The 15,792-nt window shown below is 46.8% G+C and overlaps 1 protein-coding gene across 1 annotated transcript in view; it reads right to left on the bottom strand.

The window, feature by feature from the left end:
- Positions 1–843, bottom strand: part of neurod2 (neuronal differentiation 2) — a gene marked incomplete at both ends in the record, with an annotated part of 1,110 nt that extends 267 nt beyond the window's left edge. Inside the window, one exon of the mRNA XM_079746127.1 lies at positions 1–843. This exon is cut by the window's left edge and continues 267 nt beyond it. Coding sequence (XP_079602253.1) covers positions 1–843 — 843 coding nt within the window.
- Positions 844–15,792: the final 14,949 nt, after the last annotated feature.

Here is a 15,792-nt window from a genome sequence, read left to right as displayed (position 1 = left end):
AAGAGGACCCTCGTACTCCGGACTGTTGTACTCGGGGGACCCACTCCCGCCGTACAGGGAGTCGTAGGCCGAGCAGTATCCGTGTGTCCTCAGCGGATGGGAGTTCGAGCCCGACTGACAGTGCGGACTGGCCAGGCGAGCGCACGGGTACGGATACGAGTGCACGGAGAACGAACTGGACGCGTATCTGCCCGACTCCTGACACGGCTCTGTTAAGAAGTTGCGGGAGTTCAGCTGCAGGCAGCCGGCGACCAAGTTCGTAGTTGGCTGGGACAGTCCTTTACACAGCGTCTGGACGTAGGACACGAGGTCGGGCCTTTTCCCAGAGCGCAGTATCTCAGACAGAGCCCATATGTAGTTCTTAGCCAGCCGGAGAGTCTCAATTTTGGAGAGTTTCTGGGTTTTGGAATAACACGGCACTACTTTCCGCAGGTTGTCGAGCGCCGAGTTCAGGTCGTGCATGCGGGTCCTTTCCCGCGCGTTCGCCTTCTGGCGGCGCACCTTCGAGCGCTGGACGCGCGCCGGGGTCATTTTACGCTTCTTGGGCCCACGTTTCTTCGGCCTGCCTCCCTCTGCGTCTCCCTCGCCAGCACCCTCATCATCCTCATCCTCCTCGTCCTCACCTAGGTCGTCGTCATCGTCGTCCTCCCCGAGGTTTTCGGAGTGAGCGCCGCTGCCCCTAAGCTCGGGGTCGTCCGTGTCGTCATCACCCAGTCGGCAGTGTTCGTGGTCCAGGTCGTCGTCTTTCATCTTGGAGTCCTCGCTCTCGCTGTCCTCCGCCCATCCGGAGTACTTGTGAACGTCCGACTGCAGCGATGGGTCACTGAAAAGCCTCGTCAACATCGTGGCTCTGTGGCTCTGGGTGAAGAGGAGAAATGACTGCGTTATTTTAGGCCGGAGATAAAGCTTATTCTATTTGGTTACACGGTTTAGGCCAAAGGCTATAGACCTAAGGATGATCAGAATGTCTTCTGTCCTGGCAGTTGGATAGTTAAGGAGTGGAGGTTGTATATACAATATCATCTATAAAACAGCGGTTTTATTATAACGGAGAACGTTGCGTTAGTTCGGTCTCAAGTTGAAAGCCAGACGGTTCCCTCATTTAATTCCCCGCTGTTCTCCGTGTGCCCTCTCGCGTCCTCGCGCAGCGGATCCCGGCAGCAGAGGGCACATTACAGATCCCATGGGGGGGGGGGGGGGGGGGGGGGGGGGGGGACTTTCACCGCTCGTGACGTCCATACACTTCTGGCAACATTCCAACACAATTCAATCAAAGCTACAGTGCGGTATACGCAGAGACTTTTGGTTTAGGTTCATGGAGGTTGGATTAAATGAGCGACCATATGCGGAATACATGTCATTTTACCGTATCAAAATGAAAGAAGAAATATTAAAAATGTATTACTACAGCTTAAACAAAGCTGAAATGGACCCAACTATTTTTTGTTAACCCTCCTGCTTAGACCAATAGGACCTATAGGTCATTAAGAAATCTAATGATAATAATTAGCCCATCATATTATATGTATGATTATTATGATTATGATTATTATGCATATAACTATGACTATTATTCTTGATTATTATGATAATGATCATGATAATTATTACATTTCAGTAGGCCTATTTAAGTGCAAACAACTAAATCATGCAGTGTGCATGAAAAGCCGATATTTAAAAACGAACAAAAACAAACTAAAAACTGACTCGAATACACAGATAAAATAGCGACACCGTCTTCACATAACATCAACAACAACAGCATCACACACAACTAACAAAAGAAAACCTGCGAAAACATACCAGCTGTTAAACTCCATCCACGGTCTACCCGGTTTGATTGAATCGGTTAGAGATTCGGGATCGGTTTGTCTTCCTTAATTCATTTGTAACTAGCGCCAGTTTACCAGTATATATACTGCCTCCCCCATCTACCTCTTCGTCACTCTCTGAAGCCAAATAAGCAGATAGTCTTGCGAGTAGGCTATGTAGGCTGTGACGGATGGCTAATTATCTCGGGGGGTGCCAGGGGCGAAATCTAGTTTTTTAAATTTCAGGCTCAGGAGGTTTGTGCAATTAAAAGGAAGAAAACACACACACACAAACCACACACACACACACACACACACACACACACACACACACACACACACACACACACACACACACACACACACACACACACACACACACACACAACAACAACGTTTAATTAACGGACCATGCACCCTACATGAAATAGATTTCACACATAATCCAGTATGCACGAATACACGATTTCAAAGCACTTTTCGTTAGTGCAAGTCTTTTGGAAATACCTTGTATCCCTTTTAGCCTTCGTTAAACAATTATAAACATAACCCTGGCATAGGTAGATAAATAATTGGACATGATGTTAGAGCTACATTGTTGATGGGAAATGTTAAACGAACAGAGATACTGTTTGCCAGACTCAATGTTGTTGTGGCACCCTTTCGCTGAAAATGCAAAATAAATAAATGGCCAAAATCGTTAATATTGTCCACGCAGATAACGATATTGAGATGGCTAAAGGCCTATACACCTCACTCAATAAATCAAAAAATCTATTGACGATTTTACAAATCATGCTATTTAAACATGTCGAAGCAATCATCCAGACAAAAACCCAATATCCGTTATAATACAGTAACACTGATCGTTGGAAATTCCTTAAATGAAAACGAGAAGATAACGTCGATTGTCTCATCTATTGATTAAGCGTCGCCATAGGGCTATTGATCCATTCTACATATGATCGCTTTGATTAATCTCAGGTCAAGATTTGATGATGAAAAGTTGAAGGACAAATGTGTCGATCAGCAAGCGGGTCATGCAGAAAGCAAGAGCCGATAACCTCTGTTCCTAATTACGAGCGCAAATCTTCAACAAGCATTTAGACGATTGGAACGAAAACAAGCAGTGTAACATTAAGGAATGTATTTTTAATCGGTCATTATTAAATTTACGACCATAGCATTATTTGGCTCAATCATTAGTTAATATAGATCTAGATGTGTTTTATATTTCCAACTTACCGCGGCGGGAGGGGAGCTCTGGAAACGGCGCTGTGATGTGCGTGCGTGAGTTCAGATCATCTTCGGGGACCGAGAACAAACGCTCCTATAGGTGCGGCAAGCTGCTTTTTTTCTAGTGTGCGATCCGCGCGCGCGCTCAGAGACACAGAGTGGCAGCATCTCTATAGCGGGCAGGGTTACATACCAGCTATGATGCCAAGCCATATGGTTGGCACGTCACTGGCAAGAGCCTTCACATGAGAGCCGGTGATTGACATGCGCCTGCATTCGCAGAGATTGCCTTCCCGAGGGAAGAGGGGTCCGCCATCTGTCGCCGCGCTCGCGCTCACACAGCCTGCAAAGAAGAAATAGGAGCACGAAACAAGAGGAAGAAAATAGGTGGGAACCGAAACATGGAAGAACACGAACTGATCATTGTTGACCTGGGCTACAATAAGAAATGTGTATCATTTTTATTCCAATCCGATTTTTTTATTTAGCTCCTTTGTCTCTGATTTTAAGTAGCCTGCTGAGATGTTATTGTGGAGGGTGGATGGGGAGAGGGAGGGTATCCTAAGTGTATTGACACGATACAACAGAAGGCTTATTGTTATTTTTTTTCTTAATTTCATAAAACGATGCTACGATGCAATTCAGAGAACAATCGACAGCATTTAGATTTAGTTTTTGGCTTCACACATGAATCAGGAGCTCAATACACACGTCTGAGACAATATGATGGCATGACAACATTCAATATCAATAAATTGGTGTGTGTGTGTGTGTGTGTGTGTGTGTGTGTGTGTGTGTGTGTGTGTGTGTGTTCGTGGAGGGTAAGACAGACATAGAATGATAGAACAAGAGCGAAAGAGGGAAAAGACGGTGAGAGACAAAGGTAGAGATACAGAGGGAGAGAGAGAGTGAGAGAGACATGTAGAGAGAGAGATTAAGAGAGATATAGATATACAATGAGAGAACGAGATAGACAGAAGGAGAGAGCGAGTGTTGGATACGGGGGGATAGAGAGTGAGAGAGAACATGAGATAGGGAGGGAGAGAGCAGGTTAAAGAGAGAGTGAGAAAGGGGCGAGAAAGAGAGTATGAGAGTTGGCAGACTATGATGAGGAATTCCTGTTTACCAGCATTTCAATTTTCTTCAGCATTGCTGCCCTATAATTGATTGTGTGTGTGTGTGTGTGTGTGAGAGAGAGAGGAGATCTCTCTATTTAGCAGGGTGTTAGTGGAGCTAATGGAGACGAATGAGCTGGACGAGCCCTGGGTCCTGGATGGCCACGGACCCTGGCACTAACGCAGCCATCAGGAAGAGGGCCGGCGGAAACCCCAAAGGCTGAGCCACAATAGATCATCTCATCATGTTCCTAGGAATGGGGAGGAGTCATCCCCAACACCTTCTGCATGAGGGGTCGATCCATGGTAGTGTTGGGGGGGGGGGGGGGGGGGATGGCAGTTAGGATGGCTGTGGTGGTGGCTGGTCGTTAGGAAAGGGGTAATGGTTGATAATGGTGGAAGGTGGTTGTGATGCTGCTTGTGGTATTGTGTGAGGAAGGGCTAGCTTGTGAGGGATAGTGGCAGTGGTTGTTTTGGTTTTGGAGTGATGGTAGTGATGAGGGTTGGGGTGATGGTAGTGATAGCATGGGGGTGATGGTGGGGTGATGGTAGGGATGGTAGTGATGTAAGTAATGGGATGATGAAAGTGATGGTAGTGGTGGTAGTGGTGGTAGTGGTGGTAGTGATGGTAGTGGTGGTAGTGATGGTAGTGGTGGTAGTGATGGTAGTGATGGTAGTGATGGTAGTGGTGGTAGTGATGGTAGTGATGGTAGTGGTGGTAGTGGTGGTAGTGGTGGTAGTGATGGTAGTGATGGTAGTGGTGGTAGTGATGGTAGTGGTGGTAGTGATGGGGTGATGGTAGTGATGTGGTGATGGTAGTGATGGTAGTGGTGGTAGTGGTGGTAGTGGTGGTAGTGATGGTAGTGGTGGTAGTGATGGTAGTGGTGGTAGTGGTGGTAGTGATGGTAGTGATGTGGTGATGGTAGTGATGGTAGTGATGGTAGTGATGGTAGTGATGGTAGTGGTGGTAGTGATGGGGTGATGGTAGTGGTGGTAGTGGTGGTAGTGGTTGTAGTGGTGGTAGTGGTGGTAGTGATGGTAGTGATGGTAGTGGTGGTAGTGGTGGTAGTGGTGGTAGTGGTGGTAGTGATGGTAGTGGTGGTAGTGGTGGTAGTGGTGGTAGTGGTTGTAGTGGTGGTAGTGGTGGTAGTGATGGTAGTGGTGGTAGTGGTGGTAGTGATGGTAATGGTGGTAGTGGTTGTAGTGGTGGTAGTGGTGGTAGTGATGGTAGTGGTGGTAGTGGTTGTAGTGGTGGTAGTGATGGTAGTGGTGGTAGTGGTGGTAGTGGTGGTAGTGGTGGTAGTGGTGGTAGTGATGGTAGTGGTGGTAGTGGTGGTAGTGGTTGTAGTGGTGGTAGTGGTGGTAGTGATGGTAGTGATGGTAATGATGGTAGTGGTGGTAGTGGTGGTAGTGGTGGTAGTGGTGGTAGTGGTGGTAGTGATGGTAGTGGTGGTAGTGGTGGTAGTGGTGGTAGTGGTGGTAGTGGTGGTAGTGGTGGTAGTGATGGTAGTGATGGTAGTGGTGGTAGTGATGGTAGTGGCGGTAGTGGTGGTAGTGATGGTAGTGATGGTAGTGGTGGTAGTGATGGTAGTGATGGTAGTGATGGTAGTGGTGGTAGTGGTGGTAGTGATGGTAGTGATGGTAGTGGTGGTAGTGATGGTAGTGATGGTAGTGGTGGTAGTGATGGTAGTGGTGGTAGTGGTGGTAGTGGTGGTAGTGGTGGTAGTGATGGTAGTGATGGGGTGATGGTAGTGATGTGGTGATGGTAGTGATGGTAGTGGTGGTAGTGGTGGTAGTGGTGGTAGTGATGGTAGTGATGGTAGTGGTGGTAGTGGTGGTAGTGATGGTAGTGATGGTAGTGGTGGTAGTGGTGGTAGTGGTGGTAGTGATGGTAGTGGTGGTAGTGGTGGTAGTGATGGTAGTGATGGAAGTAATGGGATGATGAAAGTGATGGTAGTGGTGGTAGTGGTGGTAGTGGTGGTAGTGATGGTAGTGGTGGTAGTGATGGTAGTGGTGGTAGTGATGGTAGTGATGGTAGTGATGGTAGTGGTGGTAGTGGTGGTAGTGGTGGTAGTGATGGTAGTGATGGTATTGATGGTAGTGGTGTTAGTGATGGTAGTGATGGTAGTGATGGTAGTGGTGGTAGTGGTGGTAGTGATGGTAGTGGTGTTAGTGGTGGTAGTGATGTAGTGGTGGTAGTGATGGTAGTGATGGTAGTGATGGTAGTGATGGTAGTGGTGGTAGTGGTGGTAGTGGTGGTAGTGATGGTAGTGGTGGTAGTGATGGTAGTGATGGTAGTGATGGTAGTGATGGTAGTGGTGGTAGTGGTGGTAGTGGTTGTAGTGTTAGTAGTGATGGGGTGATGGTAGTGGTGTTAGTGGTGGTAGTGATGGTAGTGGTGGTAGTGATGGTAGTGATGGTAGTGATGGTAGTGATGGTAGTGCCGGTAGTGCCGGTAGTGGTGGTAGTGATGGTAGTGGTGGTAGTGACGGTAGTGATGGTAGTGATGGTAGTGGTGGTAGTGATGGTAGTGGTGGTAGTGATGGTAGTGATGGTAGTGATGGTAGTGATGGTAGTGGTGGTAGTGGTTGTAGTGGTGGTAGTGACGGTAGTGATGGTAGTGATGGTAGTGGTGGTAGTGGTGGTAGTGGTGGTAGTGGTGGTAGTGATGGTAGTGATGGGGTGATGGTAGTGATGGTAGTGGTGGTAGTGGTGGTAGTGGTGGTAGTGGTGGTAGTGGTTGTAGTGGTGGTAGTGGTTGTAGTGTTAGTAGTGATGGGGTGATGGTAGTGGTGGTAGTGGTGGTAGTGGTGGTAGTGGTGGTAGTGATGGTAGTGGTGGTAGTGGTTGTAGTGGTGGTAGTGGTGGTAGTGGTGGTAGTGGTGGTAGTGATGGTAGTGGTGGTAGTGGTGGTAGTGGTGGTAGTGATGGTAGTGGTGGTAGTGGTGGTAGTGGTTGTAGTGATGGTAGTGGTTGTAGTGGTGGTAGTGGTGGTAGTGGTGGTAGTGGTGGTAGTGATGGGGTGATGGTAGTGGTTGTAGTGGTGGTAGTGATGGTAGTGATGGTAGTGGTTGTAGTGGTGGTAGTGGTGGTAGTGGTTGTAGTGGTGGTAGTGATGGTAGTGGTGGTAGTGGTGGTAGTGGTTGTAGTGGTGGTAGTGGTGGTAGTGGTGGTAGTGATGGTAGTGATGGTAGTGGTGGTAGTGATGGTAGTGGTGGTAGTGGTGGTAGTGGTGGTAGTGATGGTAGTGGTGGTAGTGGTGGTAGTGGTGGTAGTGGTGGTAGTGGTTGTAGTGGTGGTAGTGGTGGTAGTGGTGGTAGTGGTGGTAGTGGTGGTAGTGATGGTAGTGATGGTAGTGGTGGTAGTGGTGGTAGTGGTGGTAGTGGTGGTAGTGGTGGTAGTGATGGTAGTGGTGGTAGTGGTGGTAGTGGTTGTAGTGCCGGTAGTGGTGGTAGTGGTGGTAGTGATGGTAGTGGTGGTAGTGGTGGTAGTGATGGTAGTGATGGTAGTGGTGGTAGTGGTGGTAGTGATGGTAGTGATGGTAGTGGTGGGGTGATGGTAGTGATGGTAGTGATGGTAGTGATGGTAGTGGTGGTAGTGGTTGTAGTGGTGGTAGTGGTGGTAGTGGTTGTAGTGGTGGTAGTGGTGGTAGTGGTGGTAGTGGTTGTAGTGGTGGTAGTGGTGGTAGTGGTGGTAGTGGTGGTAGTGATGGTAGTGGTGGTAGTGGTTGTAGTGGTGGTAGTGGTGGTAGTGGTGGTAGTGATGGTAGTGGTGGTAGTGGTGGTACTGATGGTAGTGATGGTAGTGATGGTAGTGGTGGTAGTGGTGGTAGTGGTGGTAGTGGTTGTAGTGGTGGTAGTGATGGTAGTGGTGGTAGTGATGGTAGTGGTGGTAGTGGTGGTAGTGATGGTAGTGGTGGTAGTGGTGGTAGTGATGGTAGTGGTGGTAGTGGTGGTAGTGATGGTAGTGGTGGTAGTGGTGGTAGTGATGGTAGTGGTGGTAGTGGTGGTAGTGGTTGTAGTGATGGTAGTGGTGGTAGTGGTGGTAGTGGTGGTAGTGATGGTAGTGGTGGTAGTGGTGGTAGTGGTGGTAGTGGTGGTAGTGGTGGTAGTGATGGTAGTGGTGGTAGTGGTGGTAGTGGTTGTAGTGGTGGTAGTGCGGGGGGCTGGTTGATGGCAGTGATGCAGATGGGGGTCATCCTGGGGGTCTCCAGCAGTATGGCAGCTGTGTCAGGAGAGCCGTGAAGCTGCACATTCACTAATGTGCCCCGTCGTGCCACCCGGGACACACCCTGGCACACCACCAAACACTGAACGGACGGGTGGTGCAGTGGGGAGGTGAAGGCCGACGGGTTGGGAGAGAGAGAGAGAGTGTGTGTGTGTGTGTGTGTGTGTGTGTGTGTGTGTGTGTGAAGGACAGCTTGCTGTGCTGGGCGTCTTACGAATCTCTGTTAATGTTTAGATCCCGTGTCCCAACTTACCTCCGCTGCAACGGGCAGGGGGAAGCTGGGGGCCTAGGCCCTTGTCAGGGTGTGTTGAGGTGGTGGTTGTGGGGGATCCATCCACAACAAGTCCTATAAGCAACCCTCCGACACCTTGCCAAAATACGGATTTGAAATGTCAACAGCCAGGCTTTAGTGGGGAGACGGCTGGAGGGGCGGCCATCCTGCAGGCTCTGATCCCACATTAGAGCACTAGGGAGAGAGAGCGAGGGAGCGCTTGTCGAGTTGCGGTATTTCAGAATGACTTTGCATCTTGCTTGCATTAGGATTAGTTGTAAGAAATGACCACCTGCCGGTGGGTAATAGGCCATCCAATTGCAAAACACCAGGCTGTCTCCTTTAAGATATCGCATTCTCCTTTACCTACGACCACCTCCCCTCATCCCCATGACAGAACAACAACCAATCACCATTCAAAGTCATCAAGCCACACCTCCACACCATACCTCCCCGCCCACCCCCGCCCACCCCCCCCAGCTCTCTCCTCTCTTTCTGTCAGCTGTTGACCTGCACCGCACTATTCTCTCAACACTAAGTTCTGCTGGCACAAACACCAGAGGAAAAACACATATTAATGTGCACGCACAGGCACGCACACAATCACACAGGCACGCACGTGCATACACATAACGCACACAGACGTGCGCATGCTCGCACACACACACACACACACACATATATGTCACACACACCCACACACACACATATTCACGCACACACACACACATACACACGCACACACACAAACACACACACACACACACACAGACACACACACAAACACAAACACGGGGGGGATTGGTTGGCCCCCACCAGATTTGTGGACCCCATCTGCACTCTCCTCTCTCTCGCCCCCTAATTGCATATGCACAAATGCAAATGCCTATTAATTAATTACTTCACTAATTAGTGCAGTGGTATTTTAGAGCGATAAATCAGGTGGAGATGTGGCAGAAGGATGGCGGAGCATCAACAACACACTTGCACCTGGGAGGGAGCGTAGCTATGTCCGTATGTACCCATGTCCCTTTCCTACGGGCTATGTCCTTCCCATGTCCTATGTACCTACAAATGACCTGTAGGGGAAATCTGCAGAATTTGAGAGGCTGTAAGACAGGCTTACAGTTGTCAAGGTATTCGATTATAGCTCTCAATCCACACTAATCTACTGTAATATTTACCTTAGTGTTACAAACCACATTGAAGTGACAACATCACCGCATCTTTTATGCAGCAATACTGATCATTGTGGCATCTGTGTTGAGAAGGTAAACGATTCTGGCAGCCCTGGCGTGTGTGTATGTGTGTGTGTGTGTGTGTGTGTGTGTGTGTGTGTGTGTGTGTGTGTGTGTGTGTGTGTGTGTGTGTGTATGTGTGTGTGTATGTGTGTGTGTGTGTGTGTGGATGTGTGTGTGTGTGCATTCATGTATCTGTGTGTGCCTGCAATAGAGTCTGTGTAGGTATGCCAGGCTCCCATAATAGGTGCCCATTGAGATCTCCGGACTGAAATATTAATTCCTGTTTGTTCGCCCAGACAGTGTGGTCCTAATTGCTGCATTAGAAAGCTCTGCCTCTCTCTCTCATCCTGATTTTCTGGCGTCCTCATCACCCTGTAATATTCCTCACACACACACATCCACACACACACACGCACCCACGCACGCACGCATGCACGCACGCACGCACACACACACACACACACATACACACACACACACGCACAGACACACACACACATTTTTTTTAAAATTATTTCATTTATTTAGATAACAGTGTTTGTCAAGATTTGACCTTCTGTTCTGTTCATTCGTAGGTGATTTTACTGTGGTCAACACATTTCACAACTAGCCTCATCAGATTTTTCCATCGCTCACCCTCTTTATCTGTCTCTCGCCCTCATTCCTAAGCATGGATTCACACCCTGTAGATTGTCATGCGGTTCAAGAACAGGTTCAAGCGGATATCTGTAGACTCCACTCACTTAACTCCCCTCGCATGTCTAGACACATTTTATTGGCATTTATGTGCTTGATTTGCATATTCACTGCACGCCCAATCCTACACGTTACACATTTTACAGTGTACTACAAATGAATGACAATGTATAACAATGCTACAGCGTGTAAAATATTTCAATTAATCACGTAAACGTCTTTCTAATGTCGTATGTTTAATACGTCATGATGCTCTTATGTCTTTATAACTCCTTTATAACAGATTTGACAGTGTTCGTCTGTGTGTCTGTATGTGTCTCTGTCTGTCCGTCCTTGCGTCCAGTTGGTCCATCCATCCAGCCACCAGTCTGTTTCTCGGATGATCTGTCTATCTATCGTCTGCCTGTCACGTCACTCTATCCGTTTGTTGTCCATCTGTCCGTCAGTCTATCTGTCCGTCATTCCATCCAACCGTCTGTCTGCCAGCCTGCCTGTCAGTATGTCTATCTGTCCGTCAGATCTCAGGAGTCTATGTGTCTGAGCCACAGTTTTCCATCAGTTGCCGTGCCAACCCAACCCCATGGCCGTCCAAGCTGAACCATCTTGTGGGATTTTTGGCTTTTAATTATAGTAAAGGAGGATTAATTATGGCAGTGGAAACAAGGGGGCCATGCATTATTGATGCTATGAGTAAGGGGCTGGAGGGGGCTGTAGGGTGATAATTAAATCACTGCCCCTCACTGCCACCTCCTACTCGGTCCCTGCCTTCTCTGTGTCTTCCACCTGCTACGCCCACCCCCTCACCACCCCCTCACCACCCCGGAACAAAAACAAAAGAAATGACTCATTAGCACTTATACTAAAATGCTAACACGTCCTTCTCTTCGTGGTTTTCGTATGCTACCCTTCTTCGATGGGTTCTTCTTCAGTTTCGCGTCCCCGTCTAAACTTCCTGTTGATTGGACCTCACGTTCAGGCAGGAAGAGTGTCAAAAAGTTGCGTCTTCCAAGAATCGCTTCAACAACCTTCGTTGCGGCGCCGGTTCCAACTGTGAGCACGCGAAGGAGCAGATATTCTCTTCTGCAATTTTTTGTTGCCACTATTTTTGGGTTCGATATTTTATCTCCTCTTTCTTTCACACTAGACAAAAAATTGTAAAAGTGTGGGGTGACTCCAGCTAGTTCTCTTATATTGCCCTTTAACCTGTTCCTTTATTATTTCATATATTTTGAATACTTGGTTATTATTTGAAGTTCCATAGATAGTTTTGCTCTTTAACCATTGAAATTGATCTTCTCAAAACTCCTTATGGAAAATAGTGACAAAAGAGTACCATCTATTGGCTGAGTTAGGCTATTGCAAGGTTCGTTACCATTTGAACGTATCTTACAAGTTCCCTTTTCTAAAACGAAAGTGTTACAAGAGATGCTAGATATAGAGGCTACAATTTGATTTAACAATTGTTTGCTGTTTTGTTGTATCTCCAAACTATTTATTAAAGTATTTATTGATTTAGATTTTTGTAAGATACGTATCATTCTACCTAAATCATCTGATTGATGTGGGAGGCTACTTTTATCAAGTCAGTAATGAAGAGCCTATAACGTGCTCCGTCTTTTCTGTAGGCTACGTCCGGTGTAATCGACTTCAAACAAATATAAACACGCATGCCAGGAGGTGGCGCCGCTGCCCAATCCCACACAGATTATGAGGGGTATGCTGCATCATTGGACAGCTGCAGCAACCAGACCAAGCTAGCCCTTCTAATGCATCTTGTCAACGCCTGCTACTTGTCTATCTTCGGAGAACAAGTAGCTAGCTGTTAGTAGTAGCAGTAAATAGTGATTGTACGCTCTGTGATCAGACAGAAGGCGATGATTGAGTTAATGCGAAGGGTTGCATGAAGCTCAGTGCCATCCTCTAAACATCTACCTGATTAAAAAAACACCTGCCGTGAGGGGACAAAGCCCCTCGCTGTGATCCTGACAAATGTAACATTTCACCTTTCCACTATTTTCTGTCCTACAAATCCATTTGTTCCCACATCTGCTCATTATCCACACAGCTCCTGGGAAACCAGATTCTTCGATTCTTGAGGTAAAGCTAATAAAGATTGATGAACAATTGGTTGTGACTCCTCAAAAATAGTAAAATAGATAAATAAATGTATTTATACAGCAAAAATATAGGCTATACCAAATAACGTTTGGATAATGTTCAACGTTCTGATGGGGTCTGGGGGGGTCTGGTCGAGTCCCTAATATCATCCCTCTCCCTCCTGAATGGAGCAGGAGGTGGGCCCCTCTTTAGTGGGATAGAGTTACACACTCAAGCTGTCCCTGAAATCTGTAGCAGTCCCCCTTTGTGTGTGTGTTTGTGTGTGTGTGTGTGTGTGTGTGTGTGTGTGTGTGTGTGTGTGGTCAACACAGACACACACACACCACCACCTGTCTCACACTAGAAACCACATTGATTATTCCTGTAATTTATTTTCAGAAGCGTTACTCCGCAAAAACAGAACTAAACATTTCAGCAGTTATGCCTTGAAGCATTCAAACACCACACCTATGTCAAGCTGCTAGAACGGCAGAAAGATAGCATATGTTCCGTCAACATGAGAAAAATATCCTTCCAAAGTAACCTGTTAACCACACTGCAGGTAGGTTATATGGGTTGACTCTGACTTGATATGCAAGTTGTTAAATAGGTTGCTGAGTTTTTCTGGAAGAGCAAGGTCAACCCATGGCTTATTTCAATTCCATTTTAATTGTCTCACTTTTTTTTTGTGGATGCAATACGCATTTCATGGATTACATAGCTATCTGTGCATATAATAAATCAGTGTGCTGTTTACACAGTTCAAGCTTGATATGAACAAGAGACAACTAGAGTAAACATTTGTATTGTGTTTTCTCACGATGGAAGCACACCTAGATTACTCTCTAACTTATGAAAAGCTATATAAAAAAAATGCACTTTCAAATGGTGGACAACCACTTATAGTATTGGTCTGTTCCACCAAGTTCAAGCTCTGTTACACTTGGATGATTCTCTATCCCCCGTTCTCTCTACTCCTCACCTCTCCCTCCCCTCTTCTCATCTGCTCCCCCATTTTCTCCTCTCTTCTCCTTGCTTCTCTTTGCTTTTCCCCTGCTCTCCTGTCCACCCCTCTCCTTGCATCTCCTCTGCTCTCCTTCCCTGTTATCTCCTCTCCTCTCCCAGCCTTCAATTCGTCCATACCAGAACATAGTTATTATACTGTTCCTAATTATTCAGCCAGTGGTTTAATTAACTTCTCACATTATTTGTCTTGGATTGCACATAGTGCCTTTACAGTGCAGAATTAGTGCCATATGCAACAAAACCATCAAACCCTCCTTCTTACAATATCAAATGTTTATGTGAACGGCTGACAATGTTGAAACTGCTGTAAGATAATTAAGACACTATTGCAGGATCCTGTTGTTTTGCATAGCTGATATCTCAGTAGCATAGCAACAAGCTACGATTAGCTTCCAGGGGGGAAGCAGTACTTTAGATCTACCAAAATCATCATGGAGGCCGTAGTACACACACAAACACACACACACAGACACACACACACACACAAACACACACACACACACACACACACACACACATAAACACACGCACGCACACATACACACAAACGCACGCACATGGGCATGCACCATCAATAACTCCTCCAGCCACCTCCACCTTCTATGTAACACCTCCACCTTTTAATAACTCCTCCAGCCACCTCCACCTTCTAAACAACCACGCTAACTACTCCCCATCAACCTCTTTACCCCCCAATCCTCCATCCCCTATCCTCCACCATCACTTATGACCCCTACATCCCCCATTTCAAACTCTCTGCACGTACTCCTCTACCGACTCCTCTCTATGCCAAAGGCCAAAGCCATTCTCCACCCAGAAGCCAAATACATCGCCAGCCGCCTTCCACATAACCTATTTTTTCCTTGTGGTAGTGAACAAACATAAAATACCTGCTCCTTCTCCCTTTGCCCTCCTTCACAATCTCATGTTCTCTCCACTGTCCTCTGGTTATGCGTGCTTGTATCATGTCCTTTTACCTCTATCAGCCTTAAGGGGCCAAAACAATGAACCAACTCCCCCCATTAATGCTAATTTATGTGGCTCTTCTCTATCTACATAGGAGAAAGATGCATGAAAACATAGACACAAAGAAACACGACCACAAACAGAAACACACACACACACGCACAAACACACACACACGCACACACACACACACACACATACACAAACATACACATACACACACACATCCATACACACACAAATACAAACAAAATGTACACACACACACTCACACACACACACACACACACACACAAACAGACACACACACAAATAGAAACACACACACATCCATACACACACAGATACAAGCAAAAGACACACACACACAAACACACACACACACAAATAGAAACAAACACACACACAATACACACACATGCACACACACACATTCAAGCTCCAATGCAAACACACAGACACAAACAAACACACATACGCACACACAGCCACACACACACACACACATAATAACAGAAATGACAATTAAAATGTATTGCTTGATCCTTTTGTTGCGGTCGCACACGTTTCTATGTCATTGCTCAATGCTTGCATCTAGGAAACTGAACCGTCTAAAATGCCAGTAATTGACACAATTATGTGTCTATAGGAAGCACAACTGTGTAAAATACAGATAATGGAGATAGTGATCTGTATACAGGTCTCTAAAAAAACCTCTAAAATAGGTGTTAATGGGGACAGTGATCTAGAGCTGTTACTGAAACGGACTCAGTGCTGATCCCTCTGACCCCCCAACACAGCTCGCGCTGTCGTTCACAAACAGAAGCCAAAAGAGGATGAGATTCCCAGGGATGATGTTATTATTATTATTTGTTTCTGATTACAAATCAAACTCGGCTTAGCTAGCTTCAGACATGCATCCTCCTCTACTCCTCCCCCCCTCCCCTCTGTTCCATGCTGGCTTGCGATTGGTTGGCCACTCTCTACTTTCCTATTTTAGTCTCCGCCCATCTTTGGACCCTGGCCCCCTCCCCCCTCACTCACACTCCCTCTGCTTTGCTGCTAAGATCTAAGTATACGCACCCCATTCAGCTCTGATGTGACCG

Source organism: Pollachius pollachius, assembly GCF_949987615.1.
Source record: "Pollachius pollachius genome assembly, chromosome: 11".
NCBI classification, from domain to species: domain Eukaryota; kingdom Metazoa; phylum Chordata; class Actinopteri; order Gadiformes; family Gadidae; genus Pollachius; species Pollachius pollachius.
The sequence above is the reverse complement of the archived record's forward strand: the minus strand, read 5'-3'. Positions and strand labels throughout refer to the sequence as shown.